Source organism: Xyrauchen texanus, chromosome 28 (genome assembly GCF_025860055.1).
Source record: "Xyrauchen texanus isolate HMW12.3.18 chromosome 28, RBS_HiC_50CHRs, whole genome shotgun sequence".
Classification (NCBI taxonomy): Eukaryota; Metazoa; Chordata; class Actinopteri; order Cypriniformes; family Catostomidae; genus Xyrauchen; species Xyrauchen texanus.
This window is the reverse complement of record NC_068303.1, coordinates 17,982,017-18,006,560: the sequence shown is the minus strand read 5'-3', so window position 1 is coordinate 18,006,560 and position 24,544 is coordinate 17,982,017. Positions and strand designations below refer to the sequence as shown.

Here is a 24,544-nt window from a genome sequence, read left to right as displayed (position 1 = left end):
TAAAGATTGATGGCATCATAAGTAAAGACATATACAGCAAGAGAAAGAATAGTTTTAATTTACACGCGTCTAAGGAAGGAAGAATTAGAATCCAAATGATCCATGTGATAGAATTTCACAACAGCTGCTACCCAGAAATAACATAAATTTGATATTGTGAAGAAGCTTCATTTGCCTTCAGTTGTCTGACCTCCAGAATGCATATACTATGTACAGACAACCACAAAGTTTACATTTGCATTTCATAAACCTTAATAATAATAATTATTTGAAATATAAATGCGCAAGGACACCAGTTAATCGTATTAAACCCAAAATAACTATTAAATTAACATTTCTTCAGCCAAACAGTTCAGCTTTTTGGGGGAAGGTGGGCATTCTGAATTCTGTAACAAGACTTCAGATAAACTCACGCCACCCAGTTACAGTTAGATTAGCCTGTATGCCAACTCTCAGACATTAACTGCTTTGGATGAAAAAACTTCCTGACAAAAGCAGAAACTTTTACCAAGTAAATGCCACACAATGAGTATTTTTTTATTGTGATTTTATTCATAACAGTTTTATGTTCCTCCATTTGCACTTTGAATACTCACTTTTTTATGTTCAAGAATCTTTATAGTATTAAATGACTAATTGAAATATAAAATTACTTATTAAAATGTCAAATGGTTAAATAAGTACCAAATTAGAAATTATACAATCATTAATAATTGTAATAAACTGATTTCCCAACGTTTTGGTTCCAGTTCCATAAATTGGCACACATGTCCCTCTAGTGGTTATTTAAGGTCCAGGATGAAAAACAAACAAACCACTGATAGCTGGTTTGTTAAAATCAGAGCTAGTTAAAATCTGAGTATATAAATTGTGACATATTAATCTAGAAAAATATTCACATTTACTAAGGCTTGTAAATAACCAGTAGGAGTGTATTAAAGGGGTAGTTCACCCAAAAATGAAAATCCTCTCATCATTTACTCACCTACATGCCATCCCAGATGTATATGACTTTCTATCTTCTGCTGAACCAAACGATTTTTTGAAAAATAGTTCAGATCCATAGGTTCATAAATAGCAAGTGAATGGTGACCAGACCTTTGAAGCTTCAAAAAGCACAAAGGCAGCATAAATGTAATCCAAGTGGCTCCAGTGGTTCAATTTATAACTTCAGAAGCTAAATGGCAGGTGTGGGTGAGAAAAAGATCAATAACTAAGACCTTTTTTTCCTCCCAGCCCAGTAGGTGGTGATATGCACGAAGAATGCGAATCACCAAAAACAAAAGAAGAACGTGGAAGTGAAAGTGGAGATTTAAAGTAAAAAGGACTTAAAATATTGATCTGTTTCTCACCCACACCATCATATCACTTTTGAAGATATAGATTTAACCACTGGAGTCGTAGTATGGGTTACTTTTATGCTATCTAGATGTCCTTTTGGAGCTTCAAAATGTTGATATCCACCCACTTGCATTGTATAGACCTACAGAGCTGAAAGATTCTTATTAAAATCTTTGTGTGCAGCAGAAGAAAGCAAGTCATACATATCTGGAATGGCATGAGGGTGAGAAAATGATGAGAGAATTTTCATTTTTGGGTGAACCGTCCCTTTAATGTTTATGGTTTAATACTGGAATGGGGGTGGGGAGCAATAAGAGCAAAAAGTAATATTAAATGACTGATCAGAAACAATGTTTTGAAATAAGGAAGGTCTACTGTAGCAGCTTATTTTGTGGGCACAAAATGTATCAAACAAACTATTAGATTTTCAGTGTAGATGGCAATACAAAACTCACAACAATATGCTTGTTGTTTATTTGGAAGGTTTCCTCAAAATCTGTATGCTGTTTCAAAGGAACACTCTGTAGGTTAAAAGAAAAATACAGCCATAAATCACATAACTGTTTAATTTATATATATATATTAGTATGTTGATCAACATTATGTTTTACCTCTGTGTCATCTGGCCTGTGCAAGAATCTCTTGACAACTTCTGTACACTTGAATTAGACAATTCAGCCGAGGCTTTGAACTCTGCCAGAAAAATGCAAGTTGTAATTTAAAGAGATGCGTGGCTGACATGCCACAGATTCCAAAAGTCTTGTGTTTTCTTGTTGTCTCAATGGAACAATAAGGTGAAATCAGACACATGCCTACCTGGAAAAGGGGCACAACACTGGTCACCGTGCCAGGCTCTGCTGGGTCCTTAATCAGAATGCAGAGATAGTATACGATGCTGTGCTGAGTTTCAAAAATAAAAGAGGGTGAAAAGCAGGCCGTGAAAATGTTATTATTTCAAGATCACAATATCGAACATCATTCATTAGTATCAAGAACTGTGACACTACAGCAAACCGTTCCGATGTTTACCATATAAACTGCCTCGTTGATGACGATGTCTTTTAGCTTGCTAATTTCAATAAATGTCGTGCTTTCTCGTCCAGATGCGTAAGATGAAGACAGCTGGACACCAAGAGAGCCGATAATGAGAAGAGTCTCGTGGTCCACCTTCACGAAATGAATGTGAAACATCATCCCAAATAGCGTGACAATGATGGCACTCGACAGGACAGCCGTGTTCTATACATTCGTACATTGAATTGGATATTAATAGTGTGATAACCTCATATCAGTATTAGATCAAACAATTGAAAACATATTCTTACCTCCGTAAAGAAAAATATAGCGTAAGCAAATAACCATGTAACGCAGGTGTAAACCATAACATTACGTAAAGACATCTTCGGGGAATTAACAGTGAATTCTCTGCAGAAAGCAGAGTGATTTTGGCAATCTAAAGAAATCGAGTTCCCATTTATGTCTGTGAATTCTTCGTCGGCCATGTTGTTCATCAATGTGCCAGCTATTTCGTCATCAAAACAATGATGTCACTACAGTAAGGACTTATAATGCGCTAAATAACGGTGTTTGGATAATCGTGGAGCAAATGACCCGATTGTGCGTTCCGAAGTGGTAAAAATACGACTGATGTATAATTATCCAGTGACATTCATGGTAGTGACCTCGGTTGCTTAAATAGAAATAAAAAGCTGTAGAATGGAAGTCAGGTTGAAACAGGGTCTGCTGCAACGTCGTGGATGATTTTTTTTAAATGGTCTTTTACGATGACACTTACATTTTTCTTTGACGCCAAGTATTTATTTGTATATATATATTATATTATTAAATGTACGCTATTTTTACTTTTTTGTTGAATACAAATTTATGTAGACCACTTCTGAAGCGAAAGCAAATTAACGCGTAGTCACGCGATACATGTTACTTTTCTCAGCGTTGGCAGTGATGAACAAATCACCATGATTAGATGGCTCAACAGTGATGATAGGCTAGAACATTTTATTGAATCATTTATATTATTTGCATGGGGTGTGATTTCATTTGTATCTCAGATAACAATCTTTAGAAACTAATAAATTTGTAAAAAGATAATTGTTCGTGTACATATATCCCCAGAAAGTCAAAAAACGTATAGAAATTTGAATGCGGCCCAATGGAGGATTCGACTCGTCTGGCCGGTTAACGCCCTCTCTGGAGAAAGAAAGCGTTATTGTTTATGGGCCACAGTTATTGGCCAACAGCATTTGCCAGAACCCTTCTACTTATTTAGCTTACAGGCGCATCATAAAACAGCACAAGGCACTGGCGAGGAGACAAGAAGCCGTTTTATGAATGGATATCTGTAGAGGAGATGCTTCTGTGTGCCGAATAAACTGCTTTTGTGAGGAAACAGCTCATCACTTATTAAAATGACCGCCTTTACGCTAATAATAGACATGTTTTAAACTAATATATATATATATATATATATATATATATATATATATATATATATATATATATATATATATATATATATGAATGAACTATATGTGGAATATAGTTATAAGAGAATACGCGTACAGTCTTGCGACAGGAATGTGTTAGTTTACGGCTCTCTCAATACATTTATGGAATCCGCAAACGGTGACTTTTACTATCGTAACACTCTGGTTGAATGTTACGCTCTCTGCTATGTTTTTATTTTTTTTATTTATTGCAGAATTTACAAACAAACATGGCAACATATAATCCACAACTTCAGTATAAATATATAGAAAACATTCAAAGGAAACAGTTCTTAATAACATGAATAATAATAAAAATAAATAAATGAAAGAAATAAATAAAAACCCAGTGATAAAGCATTGTCGTACCAGGTGAGAATTCAGTCCAAGTTCGCTCTCTGATATGGTAAAAACGCGGAAGTTGTTATCTCAGTAAATTGCAAGGTTGCATTGTGGGGAAATTTACACTTTTCCATTGAACCTACTCTGAAAATTTGAAAAAGTATGTGACACAAATGTGTGAATTTCGTGAGAAGATCAAGATTTGGAAGACTAGTTCTCGTTGCTGGCAAGTCTGTCATGTCACTTAAAATAGAAAAGTGTTTTGTTTGAGAGCGTTGTAGGTAATGGACTACATTTCCCAACTGGCTTTACCACTGGTGACCTTTGGCCGCCGCACAGTGAAAACAAGCCGATCAGCTGATCTGTCCTGGCAACAACATTCACTAAAATCTACCGGGAGGGGAATCATTTTACAAGCTGGTGGGGAAAACAGTGATTCAACCACTTTAATTATATCAACCGGCTTTTTAAAATGTGTTTATCAAAGAGTTGTTGTCGTGCGTGATGTATCAAGGGATTCAGCAGCTGGTTCGATGACAATTGCGGTGTGATTCTTGCTCAAAATCAGTGTGTTTTGCTGTTTTGTTCGGTCAGTGTGTTGTTGTGGGGCGAACATACCTAAAGGACCGTCTGTACAATCCTAGACTATTAGTGATTCAGCAACAGAAGTCATATTTCGAAACCAGTAGTCTTTGAAATTCGAGGAGATTTTGAAGACACGTATGTTCATCTTAGCTAGCTTGAGTAACAAAAGCCCAGTGCTGAAGCTGTTTTCTTAGTGTGTTTTTGTGTTCTTTTTTTGTTTGTTTTTGTTGCATGCCAATAATTACATTTTGGTGGTTATTGCTTGTAGTTTCTAAGTTTTTAGACTGCTTGATCACTTTTGAATCAGCCAGTAAGCTTGAAAATCTGACCTATTGCCAGTGTTATGCTGATGTCAACTGATCTATTTATAGTTCATATTGAATATTTGATTTGAAGCCAGTGTCTTAATTTGACACGACAGTTTGAATTCCAATGAAATTCTAGGCAAACGAGTAAGATCCTCAATGCAATAATCTGTTATGATTGTCTTTACTCGTCTCTATTGTTGATTGTACATTTGGGTTGGCCTCTGCTGCTGTTGGTTCAACTTTCTGTAGACGGTCTATCACATCCTAACCAGTTAATATTGGTCAAGTGATCATACTGACAGGCTTTAGACCTTTCAATTCTATTGCTCCCGTTCGGTTTGCCACCTCGCTGTTATATTAAGACGTGTAATGAGCGGTCAAGGCTCGTTGGTGGAGAAGGGGATGAACGGCGTCCTGGTTTGTCAGGAGAGTTACGCCTGCGGTGGTTCCGACAAGGCCGACTTCGAGTGCGACGAATGCGGCAGCCTGCAGTGCTCCCGCTGCGAGATGGAGCTCCACCGTCAGGACCGCATGAGGAACCACGACAGGATCCGAATCGCACCCGGCCACGTACCGTACTGCGATTCTTGCAAAGGGGACGGTGGGGTTCCAGGAAATGGGGGTCGGCTCAGAGCGGTGGTCCGTTGTCAGGGATGTAAAACCAATCTGTGTTTGGACTGTCAAAAACGAACTCATAGTGGGGTCAGTAAAAAGAAGCATCCTCTCACTGCTTACCCTCCATCTAAACCTGCGGAGAATAACTCCAGCACTGGAGACGAGCAGCTGGATGCATTGAAAGCTAAAGTAGAGAAAGTCTGCAGCTTTCTTCTTGTGGATGAGAAGGAAGACATGCAGGTATGTGAACTTTTGTGCATCCATTTGCAATGGTTTACTATTTTTAAAGCTTCTGAAATGTGACTCACTAATATAGACATAATTTAGAATAGCACAATTTTTAAAGGCACTCATTAAGTACATTTTTGTTTATGTTGTGCTGGTCAATTTGGTCATCTTGAACTTACACTGACACCTAGTGGCTGGGATGAAGCATCAGTCAAACACAATAGGTTTAGGTTAAAGCTGATGTAATTTCTGCACTACCAAATGGAATTGCAAAAATAATCACTGTTTTCATACAGCTTTCTGAATAAGTGTTTGTGGAGTGTCACTCTTCACAGTCAGCCATGATTAAATTAATCCATGAGTGAATGTGTCCAATAACAGGGCTGTTACTTAAAGTGTCATGAAACCCCAAACACACTTTTGAGATGTTAACTGATATATACAGGTTGCACATAATTGAAAACAAATATAACACTCATTATGCTTATTGTTAAGGGTAAAGTGTTTTATTTTTGTAGCCATTTTGTTCTTCAAGTTTAAAAACAAAACTTGAAGTAACGTCATAATATATGAGGCATATACGTAAACTCTGTGTCGTGGTTCAAAGTAGATTACACTAATACGTCAATCAATTCTGAATGTTTCACCACATTATTCACAAGTAGGAATGCTTCCATCCAATTACTGCACTGCCTCGTGCATGAGCTCTCATAACAGCGAAGAATTCAAAATTTCATGCGGACGTGACAGCAATTGTCTGGCCCAGACATGAGAGCGGAATTTTACACAGAACCCAATTGAGATCAGAATCGCTAATCAGAATAGCCTGTAGTCCATAACTGGTCAACTCTCTTTTTGGTTTCCTTTACATTGTGTGTTACCAGGATTTAGGCTTACATGCATCGTCAAAACAAAGTTGAAATACTGACTAACTTTACACAGAATGCTAGTAAATTATTTTTTCACACTAGAGTCATGTTAACAAGTATTATTTTTAAGTATTGTGGCTGTACTTTTGAAACATTATAGTTGATGTTTTGTGTAATGGTAGCTACCCTTTTACTTTTAATTTTGTGCGTTACTAAACCTAATTTATTTTCTTTAGAAAAAGGCATAGAAATGAGTCTAAATGTATTTCTGTGGTAATCAACATTATGCCACAAACACTGTCAAAAGAGCTTAACTCGTATTAAACCAGAAACATCCCATTTAAGACTAAATATCTATGAATATATATTAGGGATCTAAGCAGTCCTAGTTTTGGTGGCAATGCCTGATTTTTTTCACAAAAAAAACTAAAAAATCTTCACTCCTCACATATTCATACATTTTGTACCTTGATTGAAATACAGCAAAGTGCCCCAAAATTATTTTGTTTCCTCTCACATTGTGATGTTCAGCCATCTCTATCTTGAGTGAGAGGGAATTGTTTTGCTTGACCCCCTCCCATCCTCCCTCTCTTTCCATCCTCTAACAGCCCACCTTTTTTTTTTTTTTAAGTCTAAGGTGTGAATGACTGGTGCTGAACTAGGGGAGTTTCATGACACTTCAAACCCAAAGTTTACTTCAGTTTTGACGTGAACGATTAGCATATGTTTACAGATGAATGCTCAGCCTTTTAGAAATTATATTACAGGTGGTTGGCTCATGCACACTACGACTCCTATGAGATACAGGACTATATGTCTTATTGAGTATAAACCCATAAAACATTTTTCATATTCTTTCATATTCGAGTTATACAAATTAACATGTTGTTTACCAACTATTACATCTTCTAGTGCTTCTTCGTGACAGCAAGTGCTCAATTGTGAGTGTTGCCACCTTGTGGACCCTCTTAAAATTTCAAATAGAGTATGTGTGGTGTGGTTTGAAAAATCAAGCCACATGTGTTCAGTGCCAGAGCACTCTGATGTAGGGCTGGGCGATTTATGGAATATTCACTGTATAATCATGTTGATTTTGATGACTTTGCAATATTCAGTTGGGTTCTAAAAAAAAGTGGAGTAATTTTTGAGGATGAGTGCACCTTAAATAAGGATAGACTTGCAGTCTCTTTAATGTGTTGTACTGTTGTTTAAACTGGTGTTGGTTGATTGGCTGATGAAACATTGAAAAACATATTTAAAAATAATAATAAAAATCCAGAAAACAAACGTTTTGAGAGATCCAAGATATTTACACTGCTTAAAACACACTGTACTTCACAGTCTTGTATTCATTACCATGACAATGTAAATATGATGCTACTCTGAATAATTTTCTCAACCTGAACAGGTGAATGATGAGGAGGAATTTGTGAGGAAATTATGCTGCGATCCAGATGAGCTTTTGAAGGTGGTGTCCATTTTCGGCAACACTGGAGAGGGAAAATCCCACACTCTCAATCACACTTTCTTCTTGGGTCGTGAAGTATTCAAGACATCCCCAACCCAGGAATCCTGCACTGTTGGGGTATGGGCAGCACTGGACCCTGTTCATAAGGTGGTGGTTATTGACACAGAGGGACTCTTGGGGGCAGGAACCCACCAGGGACAGCGAACCCGTCTTCTCCTGAAGGTGCTTGCTGTGTCCGATTTGGTCATCTATCGGACGCATGCTGACCGGCTACATGATGATCTTTTTAAGTTTTTAGGTGATGCATCTGATGCATATTTAAAGCATTTTACTAAGGAGCTAAAAGCCACCACTGCCCGCTGCGGTTTGGATGTGCCCCTTTCGACTCTGGGTCCTGCTGTTATAATCTTCCATGAGACAGTCCACACCAAGTTATTAGGGTCAGGTAAGTGCAAGTATTAGTTTCCCCTCTGCTGCCCTATTCATGCAACAATTATTAGTGAATGCATTGTTATAACACTGTTATAACATCACAATAACACTGTAATAGACCAGGTAAACTGTGTAATTAATCCTTAAAACCTGAAGGTATCTTTTTTGCTCTCTCTCTCTCTCTCTCTCTCTCTCTCTCTCTCTCTCTCTCTCTCTCTTTCTGCACTGTAGATAAACCATTAGAATCAGCTGAGCGGCTTCTTCAGGAGCGTTTCAGAAAGCTTGGCCTCTTTCCTGAAGCTTTCAGCTCTATTCAGTACCGGGGGACTCGTACCCACAACCCTCCCACTGACTTCAGCGGTCTGCTGCGTAGCATTGAGCAGCAATTAGACAACAACACTACACGATCTCCACGATCTGCCGGTGTCATCTATAAAGCCTTGCAAGTGAGTGTGTTCATGCTAAACATGTGCCTGTATGAGTGGGGAGAAGTGATGTTTCTAACTGTTTTTAACCTTTATTAATTGTTACTTTTCCTCAGAAATCTGCATATGACACACCTTTATTTTTCTATCATATTTTTAATTCGCTAGGAGTCCCGTTTCCTCTTAACTACATACAAAAATCTTGAACTTTGGCTTTAAGACATGCCAAAGACAATGCCAAAAGACATGTTTGCTTTCACAGTTAAAAATGTTAAAGTCTTGTAGTCGTTGTAACTGATCAAGCTATTGTTCTCCAGGCTTTGAGTGAATGCTTCAGTGGAGAGATTCCTGATGAGCAGCTGGCAAGCAACTCTTTCTTCCCAGATGAGTATTTTACCTGCTCCAGCATCTGCCTCAGTTGTGGGTAAGTCTTAACACTTTGAGTAGCTCTCTGCTTAAAACATGTTTAGCTGTAACACAAACAATAAAATTAATTTATCAAAGAGCAAATCAGTTAATTTGAACTTGGGCCCAGATGGAATATCCAGACTTTTTTGCATTTTCTGTGTTGATTTTGGGGGAAATCTCAAGAATTTGATAGAAAAATGGTATACGTTGTAAATGCTAAGCAATGCTAAGAGTGCTGCACTCTAGGGGTTGAACGACTTCTGATTCTTAATAGTCGACTAGTCAAGCTCATTAATCGAGTGGAATTGGACTAGTCATTCCAGATATGACAGTGACATAGTAAACAAACACCAGTTCTGAAGTGTATTCTGTGTGTGCATCTTATAATGTGAGTCTGAGAGAACATCACATCCTATATTTGAGCTACTGCACCTTTTCAGTGAATTTCAGTGAAACCTGCTGAATTTCCTACTAATGCGTTTTTATAAATCACGAGGTGAGCGACTATTCAACTTCAGGCTGTCAGTGTTGACTACGTTAGTTGTAGTCGACAAGTCTGTTCAATGCCTACTATAAACTTATTGGTAGCTGAATACATGATCAGATAAGCCCAAATTTTTAATAAATGAACACACAAGGGGAGGGTGACCACAGATTTTGTGTGGGCCTGTTTGGACATTTGCTTTCAAATGAACGGTTCAAAAACATTCACAGATCCAAGCAGCATTTAACTCTCATTTTTGTTGTAAAATAAATGCTTAGTTTATCACTATTTTGATTAGGTTTTGAAGATTGTTTCAAATGTTGGATTATTTTACTCCCAAAGAGAGTTCTGTGTTCTGTGTACAGTCTAGTGATTTACTTATATTTTGCAAATCAGTTTGATATAATCAGAGTCAAAAGAACTAGTTTTATATATATGCATTTATCTAAAATGGATTTTGGATGCATTTAAGGTAAACCTTTTTATCAGTACATGTTCTCCTTTGGAATCAAATTCATGACTTTGGCATTGTTAGCGCCGTGCTATATCAGCTTTAGGAACAGGAATTGGTTCAAACAAACTATTTTTGAATAAATCGGATAACTAATATCAAACACAGCAAATGCTGTACATAAGTCAATTGGCTAAACTTTGATATCTGTGATACCCTGCTGACTAATACTGTGTCATGTATGTGGAAGGAAAATTCCTTGTATATTAACCCTTTTAAACCTGTTCTTAATTACACATTTAACCAAAGTAAAGTGGTAGTGTAAAGTAAAGTGATGGTGGTGTAGTGGGCTAAAGCACATGGTTGTTAATCAAAAGGTAACATCCCCACAGCCACCACCATTGTGTCCTTGAGCAACGCACTCAACTCCAGGTTGCTCCGGGGGGATTGTCCCTGTAATAAGTGCACTGTAATTCGCTTTGGATAAAAGTGTCTACCAAATGCATAAATGTAAATGGTAAATGTAAAAAAAAAAATATTATTTTTTTTTAGCTCAGGCTGCAAAAACAGCATGAATCATCTACGGGAGGATGTTGTTCATGAGGCAAAACATCGCTGCCGGTACTCCGCCCACTATGATAATCGCATCTACACCTGCAAGGTTGGTTGTAAACAAATCAACACATGACCTGACCCTACCCACTAGACACGCTGTGTGACTGCCCAGGTCTTGTGATTTATGCATTAACTTGCTATTCCAGGCATGTTATGAGAGTGGCAAGGAGGTGATTGTGGTTCCTAAGACGACGGCATCCTCTGACTCACCTTGGTTTGGATTGGCAATATATGCCTGGTCTGGGTGAGTACGGTTGTTGTATTATAAAGCTTTCCCATGGTCTTTGAAATAGTAGGGCTTTTTGTGATTCTGAGCCCTGGATGAATCTTAAAAAGTCATAAAAAGTTCGACAGTAAATGCACATTTTCTAGTTATTTTCAGCTCTTTAATATTTAATTGACTATAAATGCCTTTTTAAAGTGCAATAATCATATAATTGTTTTAAAAAAATCAACAACTAGAAAAGTAATTTACATTTATTGTTAACCCTTATCATAGTCAAACAAAGGTGCATTCATTTCAATTCATTTAGCAATAGGGCACAGATGTTTTTTTAATATTTTTTTTTTTTTTTGCAGATATGTGATTGAATGTCCAAACTGCTCAGTGATCTATAGGAGTAGGCAATATTGGTATGGGAACCAGGACCCTGTTGATACAGTAGTCCGGACTGAGATCCAGCACGTCTGGCCAGGGGTGAGAGATATCCTCTGCTGTTGTTGGTCTATTTGTGTTCCAACATTTCCTTCCATACTTATATAAAAAGAACAAGGTTTATTCACTTCCACATTTCTGTCTCAGTCTGATGGATTCCTGAAGGACAACAACAACGCTGCTCAGAGGCTGCTGGATGGTGTGAACTTTATGGCTCAGTCTGTCTCAGAGCTAAGTGTCAAGCCTGCCAAAGCAGTCACTGCCTGGTTAACAGACCAGATTGCCCCTGCTTACTGGAAGCCCAATTCTCTCATCCTTGTGAGTTTTAATGCTAAGCTGTTTTAATGTTTCTGTAAAAATAATTCAACTTCACGCAATGTTTAAAGTTTCCATAAAGCAAGAATATTTTTTCAGAAATGTTATAAATGTGGAGAGGGATTCCAGGATAATGATACAAAGCACCACTGTCGAGCCTGTGGAGAAGGTTTCTGCGATGGTTGCTCTTCTAAGACACGACCAGTCCCTGAGAGAGGTTGGGGCCTAGCACCAGTTCGAGTCTGCGATGCCTGCTTTCAAAATAGAGGGATTCCTGAAGGTAAACTACTCTTTGAAGGCTATACAAAAGCATTTTAGAAAGCGTATTGTAAGCATTTACGGTATGCGGTATGCAAACGTTTTGGGCAGTTGTGAAAAATGTATAGTGAATGAGGAAGTTTTCAAAAATAATTCCATGAATAATTTTTATTTATCATTTAACCCTTTAAGCTCGGTTGGGCCCAGGCCCAGTAGCAGGTCCGCCGAGAAAAAAAATATTATCAACATAATAACTACAGTCGTGACCAACACTAAACAGGTTTCATTTTAAAGCTTAGAAGCTGTACTTTACAATACATGTAAGCATTATCATCAAAACTGAACAAGTATTTAGAAATTTGCATACATATCAGAAGCAGTGTTGGGTAAGTTACTGTAAAAAAGTTATTAATTACTTACTACTAATTACATATTCTACAGTGTAATTAATTACTGTAATAATTACTCTGTCTGAAAAGTAATTCCATTACTTATTACTTTTTTAAAATCCTTATCAGCCTCTACCAGATAGACAGGAAAATCTTATCTCATACACAATCAAATAAATTATTCATGAATTGGCCAATTAATTTAAGGGGGCATTGTTAAATTAGAAAACATCTATTTTAACATTAGACTTTAAATTTCAATTTTAAATTCACTCTTGTTTTATATAGAATTGTTCTGTAGTCTATACAGTATATAATGCAATTACATCAGAAGTAACTAATTAAATTACTGATAAATTTAGAGTAATCCCTTACTTTTCAATGAAAAAGTAATTACAGTAATTAATTACTTAGTAATGCATTACACCCAACACTGATCAGAATTGTTCGTTTTGAGCATTTATTAATAATTTTGAACTGTACATATTATTGTAATCTGTAAAAACAGCAAACTGTTCAAATAGCCATATGTCGTTGGAAAGCTTTCAAAGAGTAGAATACAACCAGCCTATTTTTTTTACTCCAAAATATAGTGAGTAAAAATATAGTGAGTAAAAGGTATGTATATATCTCTGATGGATGTATGTTATATGTAAACAAGTGTTGCTTATATTTTCGCTTAGAACTTCACAAAAAAATATCACATATCATTACTTTTGATATGTGATATCAAAAGTAATGATATGCGATTATCTTTAAAACAAGCCCAAAAACAACGTAATCTGATGTGTAGATCATTAGATAATCCACACGAAGCACAATGTGCACAAAGCACATAATGTGCTATCTGGCAAAAAACACGTTAGATTTCCTGGATCAGATGACTTCATCAGAAATTATTTAATATGTTGTTCAGCATCATTGAGTGCTAAACCAATCATATTAGGATTCAAATCACTGCAACCAGAGGTGGAAGTCATCAAAATATGGGCAGAGAGGATGGTTCACCCTAATTACAAATGGCCACCAGGAGATGGAGCCATGTACATGACCGACTCAATGATGGCTCAAATGATGCAGAATGAGATCTCATAACTCATGCCTCCATGCTTTGGAGAGAGAGAGAGAGAGAGAGAAAGAAAGAGAGAGAGCATACCTTTAGTCTATGTTGTAGTTGCATGTGTAATTAGTTGGTATGTACAATTACTGTACTTTTTGACACTTGGAGATGTTTTTGGACACTAGGATCTTTGTAATACTATAACTTTTAATTGCTTTGTCGTATCAACGCAACATTTTACTCAGTTACAGGTGACAAAACGAAATCAATATTTGGTGTGACCACTCTATGCCTTTTAAACTGCACCAATTGTCCTAGATACACTTGTGAACAGTACTCTGTGGGGTCCATGCCATCTGTTGCAGGACTTGTTGTTCTACTATTTGTTTTGAAATCTAAAATTGATATTTCCTATTGACACGTTAAAGCAGAAGATATAAATAACCATCTTAAGATAAATGTTTTGTGAAACATCTAATGTGCCTAAGACCTTTGCACAGTATTCTGTACAATGACCACAGAAGTGTATAATGCATTCAAAACTAATAATTTGAATAAATTATTAGTTTTATTTGAATAATTCATGAAAAATGATGGCTTTATCAGTAAGACAATGCCTTCATTAATTCCTTGCTAAATATTGAAAAAAACAAAAACAACAATGCATGACCTCCATGTATGAATAACTCTGAAAGGATTACACGTCTAGTATAAGATACTGATGCAGTGCCTCACAAACATGTTGTGACAGAAGATAACAAACAGTGTAGTATTATTTCAATCAATAACATGAATAATACAATGTAATCTGGCAATGTAATACTATGCTTTTACACAGAACTGCTGGATGCAGCTCTGGAAGAGGAGGAAGGTGGCACTCTGATTGCCAGGAAGGTGGGAGAAGCTGTTCAGAACACATTAGGAGTGGTGGCCACTGCCATAGACATCCCTCTTGGTAAGCATTTCTGTTTTATTTCACTTTTACAAGTCTATGAATATGTTAGGACGACAGTACATTAATACTGACTATTCCCATTGGAACATTGAATAATTTTTCTATATAAATGTATACATTATTATTTTTTAATAATACACCTTTAGGAACTTAATTACCTGCCTAACATGTATTTACTAGGCTTAGTAAAAGATGCAGCTCGACCAGCGTATTGGGTCCCTGACCAAAACATCCATTGCTGCAACCAGTGCCAGCGTGAGTTTAACGCCCGTCTTTCTATTCATCACTGCCGTGCATGTGGACAAGGTATATGTAATGACTGCTCCCCTGATCGTCGGGCCGTGCCCTCCAGGGGTTGGGACCATCCTGTGCGGGTGTGCATCACCTGCAACCAGAAATCTGGAGACCTCTAGCAGAACTGATGTCACTCCACATTATAAGACACCCCATATGTGGCCACAGTGTTTCCGTCTATAGGTTGGGAGTGAAGCACTGTCTATTCACATACGTGCTCCTCAGCTCTACATAAGCTGTTCACAGTTTAAGAAATGTAATGGCCTAAGTTTTTTTTCTTTTTAAAAGATTCTTTGAAATGTATTGAAAAAGTATATATATATATATATATATATATATATATATATATATATATATATATATATAAAAAAGTGTTTATCATGCAATATGTTACTTGTGGGTAAAGGCAGCTAAGTGGATATGTTAGAATAGTGCACAAATATTAGTTATATTAGCATATATGCATTGTTTAATGTCCTGTTGCATTGCTCAGTTTTCAGTCCTAGGAAATTTATTTTACCCAGTGCGTTTGCTTTTTAATTATTTAAATGCAAGATGTCCATATTGTTTTGCATTCCTGTACCCATTTTAGATTCATTCCTTTTCATCACTATAATTTGTTGCCTATAATTGTGCAGATCACACGATTATGCTAAATTATCAGATGATGTTCAGCATAATTTAAAGAGTTCTTTATCATTTGTTTTTAAATGAGATTGCTCAATCAGGATGTTTTTGTCTGAGGCTTTTAAAATTGATCTTTTTAATGAATCACCACCACTGTTGCCGAATGAATCTGCGTACCGACTCTGACACAATGTTAAAACTGCACAAATTATGTGTGGTAATGTGGCCCTGCAAAGATGGATCTTGCTCTTTCTGTCAACAATGTTGCCAATCCACATAAATTCATTGGATCCGCCCTCTATCATTATGTTATACAGTTGTTGCTCTTGTTTAGGCCCCTGGTATGTGCTAGTATGATCATGGACAGTAAAACTGTTTTCTGGGCCAAAAGAACGCTCATTATGTAGAAGCACGCTATCATAGACTGGGTGAGGCATGGTGTGTGGATGACTGTACATGACTGATTTAGACAGAAGAAACATGGATATGTTCTCTGCACCTTGTATGCCAATTAAATTCAACTTGAGTATCTCTAGTAGTGTGGTTTACATAAAAATGTGAATAGCTAAAAGCACTTCTATACTTAAGAGATACGATTTGTTTTTATTGTCTAATTTCATCACTTTCAACAATGACAAACATTTCCCCCTCGTTTTACGTTGCAGCATATTTCAAGTAAATGTCATTTTTTTTATTTCAAAACCATTAACCATAAACTTCTTTTGAAATTGCACTTTTAGGAGGTAAAATTCAAGTTGATTATTAACACAGAAAATATGACTGTACATTGTATAATTCTAAAAAGCTTTTCAAAATTACTCAAAACATAATTTAAGGGACAAGCAAGTATTCTGAATCCCTGAAAGTCTAATCTAGAATTTTACTAAAAGGAAGAGGGTACAATTGGCAACATTTTGGTCAGTATGACACAGTACAAATGGTAACAGACTCAACATTCATATGCTGGTTGTTACAAGGCAGCCCATTTTCAGAGGCCAAGAGTGATGGTAACAGCTAGCACTGACCCTCCACTGCCAGCCCGTCCTGATAGTCTTTATTGTAAGAATAGTAGTATAGATCATGACGAACAGCCATAAGGAGTCCAGGTAGTCCTCTACAACCACCCAGCTGGGAGGAAAACACCACATTTGGTATCGAGTCCTTCTCTGCAGGGTGGGGCGAAGGGATTGTCCGGAGGAGATGACCATCACGGAGACTCCAAAGCCGGGTGTAACAGTCCTGGCCCACTGTAAACAGTACATAAGCAGTTCTGTATTTTAAGCATTGTGCTAGAACTGAACAAGTTAGCATAGGTATTACCATACTACAAAGGTGGATAAACAAGTATGCATAGTAACATGGTAAAAAGATGTACCAGCAAGCAGCAGTCCTTCTGGCTCATTGACATGAATGGGTAGGTAGGCGTATTCGTTGTGGTGACCTTCATACTGTTTGACAGACCGCTTAACACGGATATCCCAGAGCTTTATCTATTCAGTAACATAATACAAAAGTGATAAGAGGAAAAACCTGACATCTGTGATTGTGCTGTCTTCATTTATACATGCATACTTTATAGGATTCTCAAAATGTTTGATCAAAGAATTTTCTGCATATAACAACAAAGATGTATATTCACTTGACTATAACAATTTCCAGGACTTTATAGTTTTTTTTAATTTCCATGTTTTTTTTTCCAGGCTTGGAAAACTATTTTAAAATTCAGATATTCCCATGACGGTGGGAACCTTGACTCTAAAAATCATAAAATTATTTGCCAAATCTGACCCAAATTAGCATGATGACATGCAGTCATTTGAGAGTTAATAACAGACAGACCTTGCCCAGCATGTCAGCAGCAAGGAGGTAGTTCTCATCCTGTAGCAGTTGGAGCGAGGTGATGGCTGACTCCTGAAAGAAGCGGCTGGTCTTCCAACTGTGACTGCGACCCCTGTCACGCTGGCGTAGGTCAATGCTGAAGATCTCTCCTGAGCGACAGCCGTTGAACAGCACAGGAGCCTGAAACATGGCACACAGCAAAAATTGTAACATAAATGGCTAAGACTACTACCCAAAACAACATAAATGAGTCTTTAAGGGTGAAACAAACAAGGCAAGGCCCATAAATTAGACAAAAGTTACAACAAACCAATAACTGCCATTACCTATAACTTTTAAAAATCAAGAAGATTTTAAATAAAATGGCTAGTCTAGGAGACATGAAAGTGGATGGAGAGTGCAAGCTGAATGGGATTGGAGCATCTTCTCACCCTTAGGGCAAACTGTTGAGCTAGAACATCACTGCCAGCCACATAAGTCGCCCTGCGTCCAGTCACAGCATCTGTCACAATTACACGGCGAGAAAGGCCTACAGATATAACAAAAATACATTTAGATTCCAGTAGCACACAAAATATGGGCAAACAAATACACACGCAGAAACAAAAACTCACCAGTGCTGAAGGTTTTATCAGCCTGTGGGTTTAGGCACCATGCACATGACCAAGCTGTGGAGATCTTAAAACTGCACAGCATCCCTGGCTGATCTAAAAATTGAGGACGTCACACTAGCTTAATACAGAAAAAAACCATAAGAAAGTGTTGTACTTATAAGTGTAGGGCACCAAAAGTAAAAACATTCACCTGGATTGAAGTTGCTGAAAAGAGAAGCAGGCAATAAGCTTACACAGCCTGGCGTCTGAGATATGCCCACCAAACATAACCTGAACAAACTTGTCAGGGAAAAACAACAACACTTTCTTAACTATTCAATTAATTCCATATGGAACATGCACTTTTATTCACATTTACTGTATTTATTGTTGGGTAAAAATCTGTGAAATGGATTTAATTGGTAGTTGAAAGATATTTAGTCAAAACTCAATTGTAATGAGCAAAACAAAGAAACACATTAGGGGTGGGTAATGTTAAGAATTGTGAACGTATTCAAAGTCTGCAGAGCTTTCTAAGATTTCATGTGGAACTACAGATCATTTACTAAAAAAACAATACACCAAATCTACAATTTTAAAATAAAGTCAAACGTAATAGAAAACAGATTGTTCCTGAATATCTACTATGCATGAAGGATACAGAACATGAGAATCTGTATGTGTCACAGAGGCCCAGCATACAGAGTTCACCTGAAACAAACAAAGAGAGTAAAATGGTAAAAAGGTTTAAATTAGGGATGCACAGATATAAAAATGTTTTGGCTGATAATGATTTTGACCAAATAGATATAAGCTGAAACCAATATTTTGCCACTTACCTTATTTTGTTATCAGATCATATGTTTTTTTTATTTGCATAGGAATTATGCTTTAAAAAATTTACAAATACTGTAGGTACAAATTATTTTTATAGTGCTGTCAGTCAATACAATTTTAAATCGGTTTAATCGCATAATGTTTCTTAGAGAATCATGATTAAAGATGCTGCAAGTGATTTTAGCATTCTGAAGGTTTAACATATTTCAGGGCTTGTTCACACCGAACATGTTTTTGTGTCCATCCGCCCTGTTTTCATATTGTTTTCTAGGTAAACAATCTTTAAGTGGACCTCTTTAACTTTTGCGTAGCATCTCACGCTGGGGCCCCTCTGGAAAAAAAAGTGTTCTGTATTTAAAGCCGGAATGTCCTGTATTTGGCTGGTAGAAAGTTGGCAACCCTAATCCGCTTCAAATACAACACTATGAGAATGAGCAAAATGGTTGACAGGTGAAAACCTTCAATGTCCGTGGCCCGCAGACACATATTTGTTTGCTGTTTACAAAGTCTACAGCTGTTACAGAGAACGTGAGATATCTCAGGACACTCATTTCATTAATATCTTTAAGGGAGTAGGAACATTTTTTGCTTTTCCATGAAAATAAATAAATTGCTTACAGCACCATTAATCGCATATTTTGAAAGTGCTTAAATTTGACTCTAAATATAAGTCTGAGTGGGAGTTGACTAATTGAAAGAACTTGTCCCTCCATAGGTTAAATATTTATTGCAATGTGCATGAATTCTAATAAACTCTCATCCTCCACAATATTATTCTGCCGGTAGACTGTGGCTATGAGCTTTGTTTCAGCAATTGTGAAGCCACGTTCATGATTCGCTACAGGGTCATCACCAAGCACCACTTTGAACTCCACATGAAAAGCGCTTGCAAACAAAAACTTCTTGTTTTGGTTTTGGTAATAAAAATAATATCTAGTTTGTTTGTGAAAGTGTACAGATTTAACTTTAAATTCTCCAGCTTACCTTACGGTTGGTAAAGTAAAGGTTATCACACATCTCCACTGACAGAGAACCTTTTCTGCAGCCATGGAAGTTCATTATGCCATACTTGCAACCTCCGTGTGACACATCGTTCACAGTGAAAACTCGCTCACAAGCCGAATCTGCCTAATAAGATAGTTACAGATAGAGGAAATACAAGGAAATACATTCAGACCAAAATCTAAACATCCTTCCACTAGATTTTCCAAGGAACATCCAATTTGAGGCCAAAGCCTCATGCAATCCATTTCCAGGCAACTTTGTATTGAAGTAACACACAAAAAGCTCAACCACTCCAAAACTCAGCCAATTGCTGTTCTCGAGATGCCCGACCTGAGAATGATATGCAGCATGTTTTTCAACAGTGCCAAACTCCATGAGAAAACACATTAAATACATTAGGTTACATCAGAAACCACTGCTTTCAAAGGCCTACAAGTATGCCATTAAATGAGATGCTTACAACTATGAGATGGAAGTTGTCCGTGTTTGGGCTGGTGGAGTTTGCGCTCTGCACCTCTAGTTTGTGACGTTGCATCCCACTGACTTTCACTTCATGAATCAGCCTGCAAAACAGTGAGAACAGTCTTGAGTTCAGTCTATTTTTTCTGGGCTTAACACTAGTCAAAAACAAATTTCCAGTGATGAATCTGGAACCTGTTCTATGCATTTCTACCAAAGAAAAGTTGGTTTTTAGACAGACAAAAAAATGCCTCCTCACAAGGTTATTATTGTTTTGGGCTTTTAAATTAGTTTTCATTTTTATTTCGTTTTCAATTTCAAATTATTATTTTGTTTAAGTTCACTTATTTTACAAACAGTGTTTTTTAGTTTTAGTTTTTCAATTAATTTTAGTTTTATTTCCATTTCAGTTACCACAAATGAATAAATGACTTGGCAGGTGACAACTTTGTGCAATGTTCTTTAAATTAAACTATTAAATCCAGATTACACATAGGTCTAGATAGCTGGCTGACATACAACATGGTAAAAACAACCAAGAAGGACAAATGTGGAGATATGCTAACTGACCACTTTATTAGACATCTGTATACCTACATATTCATGTGATTATCAGCCAATCACGTGGAAGCATTGCAATGTATAAAATAATTGAATCATTAACCAAATCGTTAATGTTCACATCAACAATCAGAATGGGGAGAAAATGTGATCTCAGTGATTTAGACCATGGCATGATTGTTGGAGTCAGACAGGCTGGTCTGAGTATTTCTGTGGCTGCTGATCTACTGGGATTTCAGCAGCTAGTTCTGCGGAATGCACATGTCAAACCTTGATGCGAATGGACGACAACAGAAGACGACCACATCGGATTCTACTTCTGTCAGCCAAAAACAGAAAGCTGAGGCTTCTGAAGAAATACAACCAGTCCGTCTGGCACCAACAACCATGCAACGGTCGAAATCACAGAGATCACATTTTATTTCCGATTCTGATGGTTGATGTGAACATTAACTGTAGCTCCTGACCAATGAACCTGTTGATACGCAATTCGCCGCACGCAGTAGTGACGTCACTCTGCTTAAATTTTATATATTATTTACTGTCTATAAATGTAATTAATGTTAACAAAATATATATCTTTTCAAAGGTCTAAGGGTTCAACATTGATATCCGATCTCGGTTTCATGATACAATGCTCCAGAAACAGCAATTTAGTTATTTGTGCCAGGAGTACAAATGAAAACATGTAATATCAAAATGTGAATTTGTACATTTTTTATGAAAACGCAATCGCCAGATGAATCCAGTTCGCTGCACTTGGGTCAACTGTCCATGACAAGCGTTCATTGAAATTCAGCTCCAGCTCTTAATGGCATAAAGAAGCTGAATTAAATTACATTGGGTGTTAAAATCTGTTACAGAATTTAGACTTGTAATTCTGTTTGTAATGCTATTGTTCGCCTCTCTCAAGCAAGTGAAAGTGTAGGTCAGTTCTAAGAGACAGCACTTTGGTGGAAAAGGGTGTAACAGAACTTTATTAACCTTATTTGCAGTGTACTTGGAGAAATCAGAAACATTATATCAGGGTAAATGATGGATGCGTCCATAAGAGTTTTTTTTCTTTGTGGCTTTGTTTTTTGGCATACCTACAATAGGAGCTTGAGCTTGGGGGCAGTAGACCCAAATGCCTCTTCTGTAACAGCAACGCAGAATTCAAACCAGTCCTGGGAGCTTTCTGAACATAAAATTAAGAAATAAAATAAAATTACAAGTCAGCCATCTGCACATCTGAGGCTCAAAAACTAATTAATTCAACAATTGTTTAAACCAGTGTTTCCCAATCTTTGCTGACTTACATTTATATTGTTGTTCTTGGCAAATACCTTAAAAAAAAACGTTTTGCAGGTATATTTCACCCAAAAATGTAAATTCTGTCATGATACTAGGGCAGTGGTGGCTCAGCGGTTAAGGCTCTGTGTTACTGATCAGAAGGACAGGGGTTCAAGCCCCAACACCACCAAGACACCACTGTTGGTCCCTTGAACCTATCTGCTCCAGGGACGCTGTATCATGGCTGACCCTGCACTCTGACCCCAGCTTAGCTGGGATATGTGAAAAACAAATAATTTCACCATGTATATGCAGAAATGTATGTACAATGTGTGACAATTGATCAATAAAATTTCAATGATGATTGAAAATAGAAAATAATATGTATAAGAAAGATAGATAAGATATTTTAAATAGTATGCAAGTATATTATTAATACAGTTTTTATTTTATGTAAATCATTGAACAGGCCTGATTATAATTAAAATGACTAATTCACAAGGCAGAGAAAATACCTGTACAGGTTAGATGGAGACGAGAGATGTATCATGTGTTTAACAGGATGAAGTAGTCTGAAGAGTTTCTCTTTATACTACAGATGTTCTGGAAGCATTACACAAAGTGTTTTTGCTACTGTATCTCTGCCTTTGTTATCAAACAGCTGTAATATGAGTGAATATGATGATGTGATGAGGCAAAACTCTGATGTTGCACACTTTAATTGTAGACAGCTTGTTGATTACAAACAGGAGCAATTGTTTATCGTGTCGCTCACTTGAAGAGACACGATATAGCAATGTGCTTCCTTGACTCACTGCATGTTTGTCTAGCGTCCAATGAGCTGTAGAATGCTGTGCGTGTGAGTGACAGAGAGAGACACAATGACAGTAATAATAATACAATTCTTAGTATTACTTGTTACTAATGAGAAATGTATGATGTTCCACATGGCACCCCTAATCTTGCCAGACGGCACGCTGGGAAACACTAATTTAACCAACAAAACCAATTCAGCTGTATTGGGAACTCAGATATGCGCTCGATGGATGTGACAAGCATTGAAGACTGTCAATAGAAATTACATGTGTGCAGAGGCACAAAAAAACGTATATGCAATGCAATACGGGTGCCATATTAAGGGGGTCCAATTGGGTCCCCCCCGCCAATGTAGGTATTGCATCCATCCTCGAAAATGGGTTGTTGCGCTCCTGCGTGTGAGTAATGTATATTATTAGTATTTAAAAAGCTCACCTTCTTAGGACCATCGTCCTCTGCTAGAAGGGCCGATCTCCTCTTCTCCTCTTCCTTCTTTTGCAACCCCTCATTTGTCAGAGGGTTACAGTTGTTGTGTCCAGGCAACAAACGAAAGTAGCGGTTTTTCTCTGGGTCAAAGTAGAAGCCTGGCAACTCTATAAATTAGATATCTGGGTTAAGCAAGTAATTTTGGACATCTATAATAAAATGAAATGCAGGGGGATTACACAGTCAAAGTTTACCTGGTGCAGGTGTACTGGCCCCAGCAGATGAAGCCGAATCACCTGATGCATCAGTGTCTGCTGTGCTACCAGAACTAGAAAAATAACATGTTGTGAATCCTTATTGGTTGTCACAGCTAATATTAACATCAACTCACTTTGGACTGGCTTGACCTTAACTGGCAAGAACACAGTGATGTGAAATACAACATGTTAAGTCAAGGTGAGAGCCTAGATTGAGATCAGTTATCATTAGATACCTATATTCCTGGTCAATGTTGTGGGTTGAACGGTGTCTCCTCCGCCAGTCTGACTGATGGTACTGTCGGTGGCGATCCCTGCCTCTCGATCGCCAGTTTGCTCGCTTCATTCCCACTGAGGTGGCAGGTATGTCTGCTAGAATGGTCGGAACAGATACATGTCTTTATAATGAAATAAAGAGGGGGGACAAGCGGTGGTGTTTTCCTTAATACTGGTGCCAGTCAATCGCGGCATTGTAATGTGGTAGTAGAAAATATGAAAGTCAACTTTTTGAAAGTTTTTTTTAAACATATTGACAAAAAGAACCAGTGATGAAACACCGACCTCATATGGAACTAAACACAGGAAGCTAGCATGCTAAAACTAGCTGCTCAAGTATCATAAAAATGTATGTTGCTTGTTAATGTATGTAAACGTTTACTTTAAATCTTGATTTTCGAAGAATAGAACATATTTAGTAATCATGGTAATAATAAAAACTTCAATCAAATGGAAGTCATGAGACTTGCCCGAATGAGATCCTCCGTGCTGCCTTCCTGTTTGGAAATATATTATTTTCTCTTCTCATGCGACACCGGGAGTTTCCGCCTCCTGATTGATAATTGGTGGAACCC

The 24,544-nt window shown here is 37.3% G+C and overlaps 3 protein-coding genes across 3 annotated transcripts; 1 reads left to right on the top strand and 2 right to left on the bottom strand.

The window, feature by feature from the left end:
* Nucleotides 1-522: 522 nt before the first annotated feature.
* pigh (phosphatidylinositol glycan anchor biosynthesis, class H) lies at nucleotides 523-3,044 on the bottom strand. Its single transcript, XM_052096125.1, has 5 exons — nucleotides 2,667-3,044; nucleotides 2,371-2,580; nucleotides 2,158-2,241; nucleotides 1,953-2,034; nucleotides 523-1,862 (listed from the first exon to the last, which is right to left on the bottom strand). Exons 1-4 carry the CDS (start codon nucleotides 2,850-2,852, stop codon nucleotides 1,960-1,962), a joined length of 555 nt encoding a protein of 184 aa, XP_051952085.1. The 5' UTR covers nucleotides 2,853-3,044; the 3' UTR covers nucleotides 523-1,862; nucleotides 1,953-1,959.
* A 1,248-nt stretch (nucleotides 3,045-4,292) lies between these two features.
* zfyve1 (zinc finger, FYVE domain containing 1) lies at nucleotides 4,293-15,306 on the top strand. The gene is made up of 11 exons (XM_052095985.1): nucleotides 4,293-5,935; nucleotides 8,201-8,705; nucleotides 8,924-9,138; nucleotides 9,435-9,541; nucleotides 11,013-11,121; nucleotides 11,222-11,319; nucleotides 11,655-11,772; nucleotides 11,878-12,048; nucleotides 12,145-12,325; nucleotides 14,591-14,707; nucleotides 14,888-15,306. Exons 1-11 carry the CDS (start codon nucleotides 5,450-5,452, stop codon nucleotides 15,118-15,120), a joined length of 2,340 nt encoding a protein of 779 aa, XP_051951945.1. The 5' UTR covers nucleotides 4,293-5,449; the 3' UTR covers nucleotides 15,121-15,306.
* Nucleotides 15,307-16,202: 896 nt separating this feature from the next.
* On the bottom strand, nucleotides 16,203-24,467 carry wdr21 (WD repeat domain 21). The gene is made up of 14 exons (XM_052095984.1): nucleotides 24,440-24,467; nucleotides 23,930-24,065; nucleotides 23,691-23,764; nucleotides 23,446-23,603; nucleotides 22,011-22,099; nucleotides 20,363-20,465; nucleotides 19,882-20,025; nucleotides 18,722-18,771; nucleotides 18,272-18,351; nucleotides 18,082-18,174; nucleotides 17,899-17,996; nucleotides 17,468-17,647; nucleotides 17,004-17,118; nucleotides 16,203-16,875 (listed from the first exon to the last, which is right to left on the bottom strand). Exons 2-14 carry the CDS (start codon nucleotides 24,037-24,039, stop codon nucleotides 16,643-16,645), a joined length of 1,527 nt encoding a protein of 508 aa, XP_051951944.1. The 5' UTR covers nucleotides 24,040-24,065; nucleotides 24,440-24,467; the 3' UTR covers nucleotides 16,203-16,642.
* Nucleotides 24,468-24,544: the final 77 nt, after the last annotated feature.

Excerpts from the sequence above, each read along its gene's own strand:
- zfyve1 (XM_052095985.1), top strand. The coding sequence starts at position 5,450 with ATGAGCGGTCAAGGCTCGTTGGTGGAGAAGGGGATGAACGGCGTCCTG. Across the intron at positions 8,706-8,923 it reads CACCAAGTTATTAGGGTCAG|ATAAACCATTAGAATCAGCT; the intron begins GTAAGTGCAAGT and ends TCTGCACTGTAG. Across the intron at positions 12,326-14,590 it reads AAATAGAGGGATTCCTGAAG|AACTGCTGGATGCAGCTCTG; the intron begins GTAAACTACTCT and ends GCTTTTACACAG.
- pigh (XM_052096125.1), bottom strand. The coding sequence starts at position 2,852 with ATGAACAACATGGCCGACGAAGAATTCACAGACATAAATGGGAACTCG. Across the intron at positions 2,581-2,666 it reads CTATATTTTTCTTTACGGAG|AACACGGCTGTCCTGTCGAG; the intron begins GTAAGAATATGT and ends ACGAATGTATAG. Across the intron at positions 2,242-2,370 it reads TCAACGAGGCAGTTTATATG|CACAGCATCGTATACTATCT; the intron begins GTAAACATCGGA and ends TTTGAAACTCAG.
- wdr21 (XM_052095984.1), bottom strand. The coding sequence starts at position 24,039 with ATGAAGCGAGCAAACTGGCGATCGAGAGGCAGGGATCGCCACCGACAG. Across the intron at positions 22,100-23,445 it reads AGGACGATGGTCCTAAGAAG|AAAGCTCCCAGGACTGGTTT; the intron begins GTGAGCTTTTTA and ends TTTTATGTTCAG. Across the intron at positions 17,119-17,467 it reads CTGCTGACATGCTGGGCAAG|ATAAAGCTCTGGGATATCCG; the intron begins GTCTGTCTGTTA and ends GTTACTGAATAG.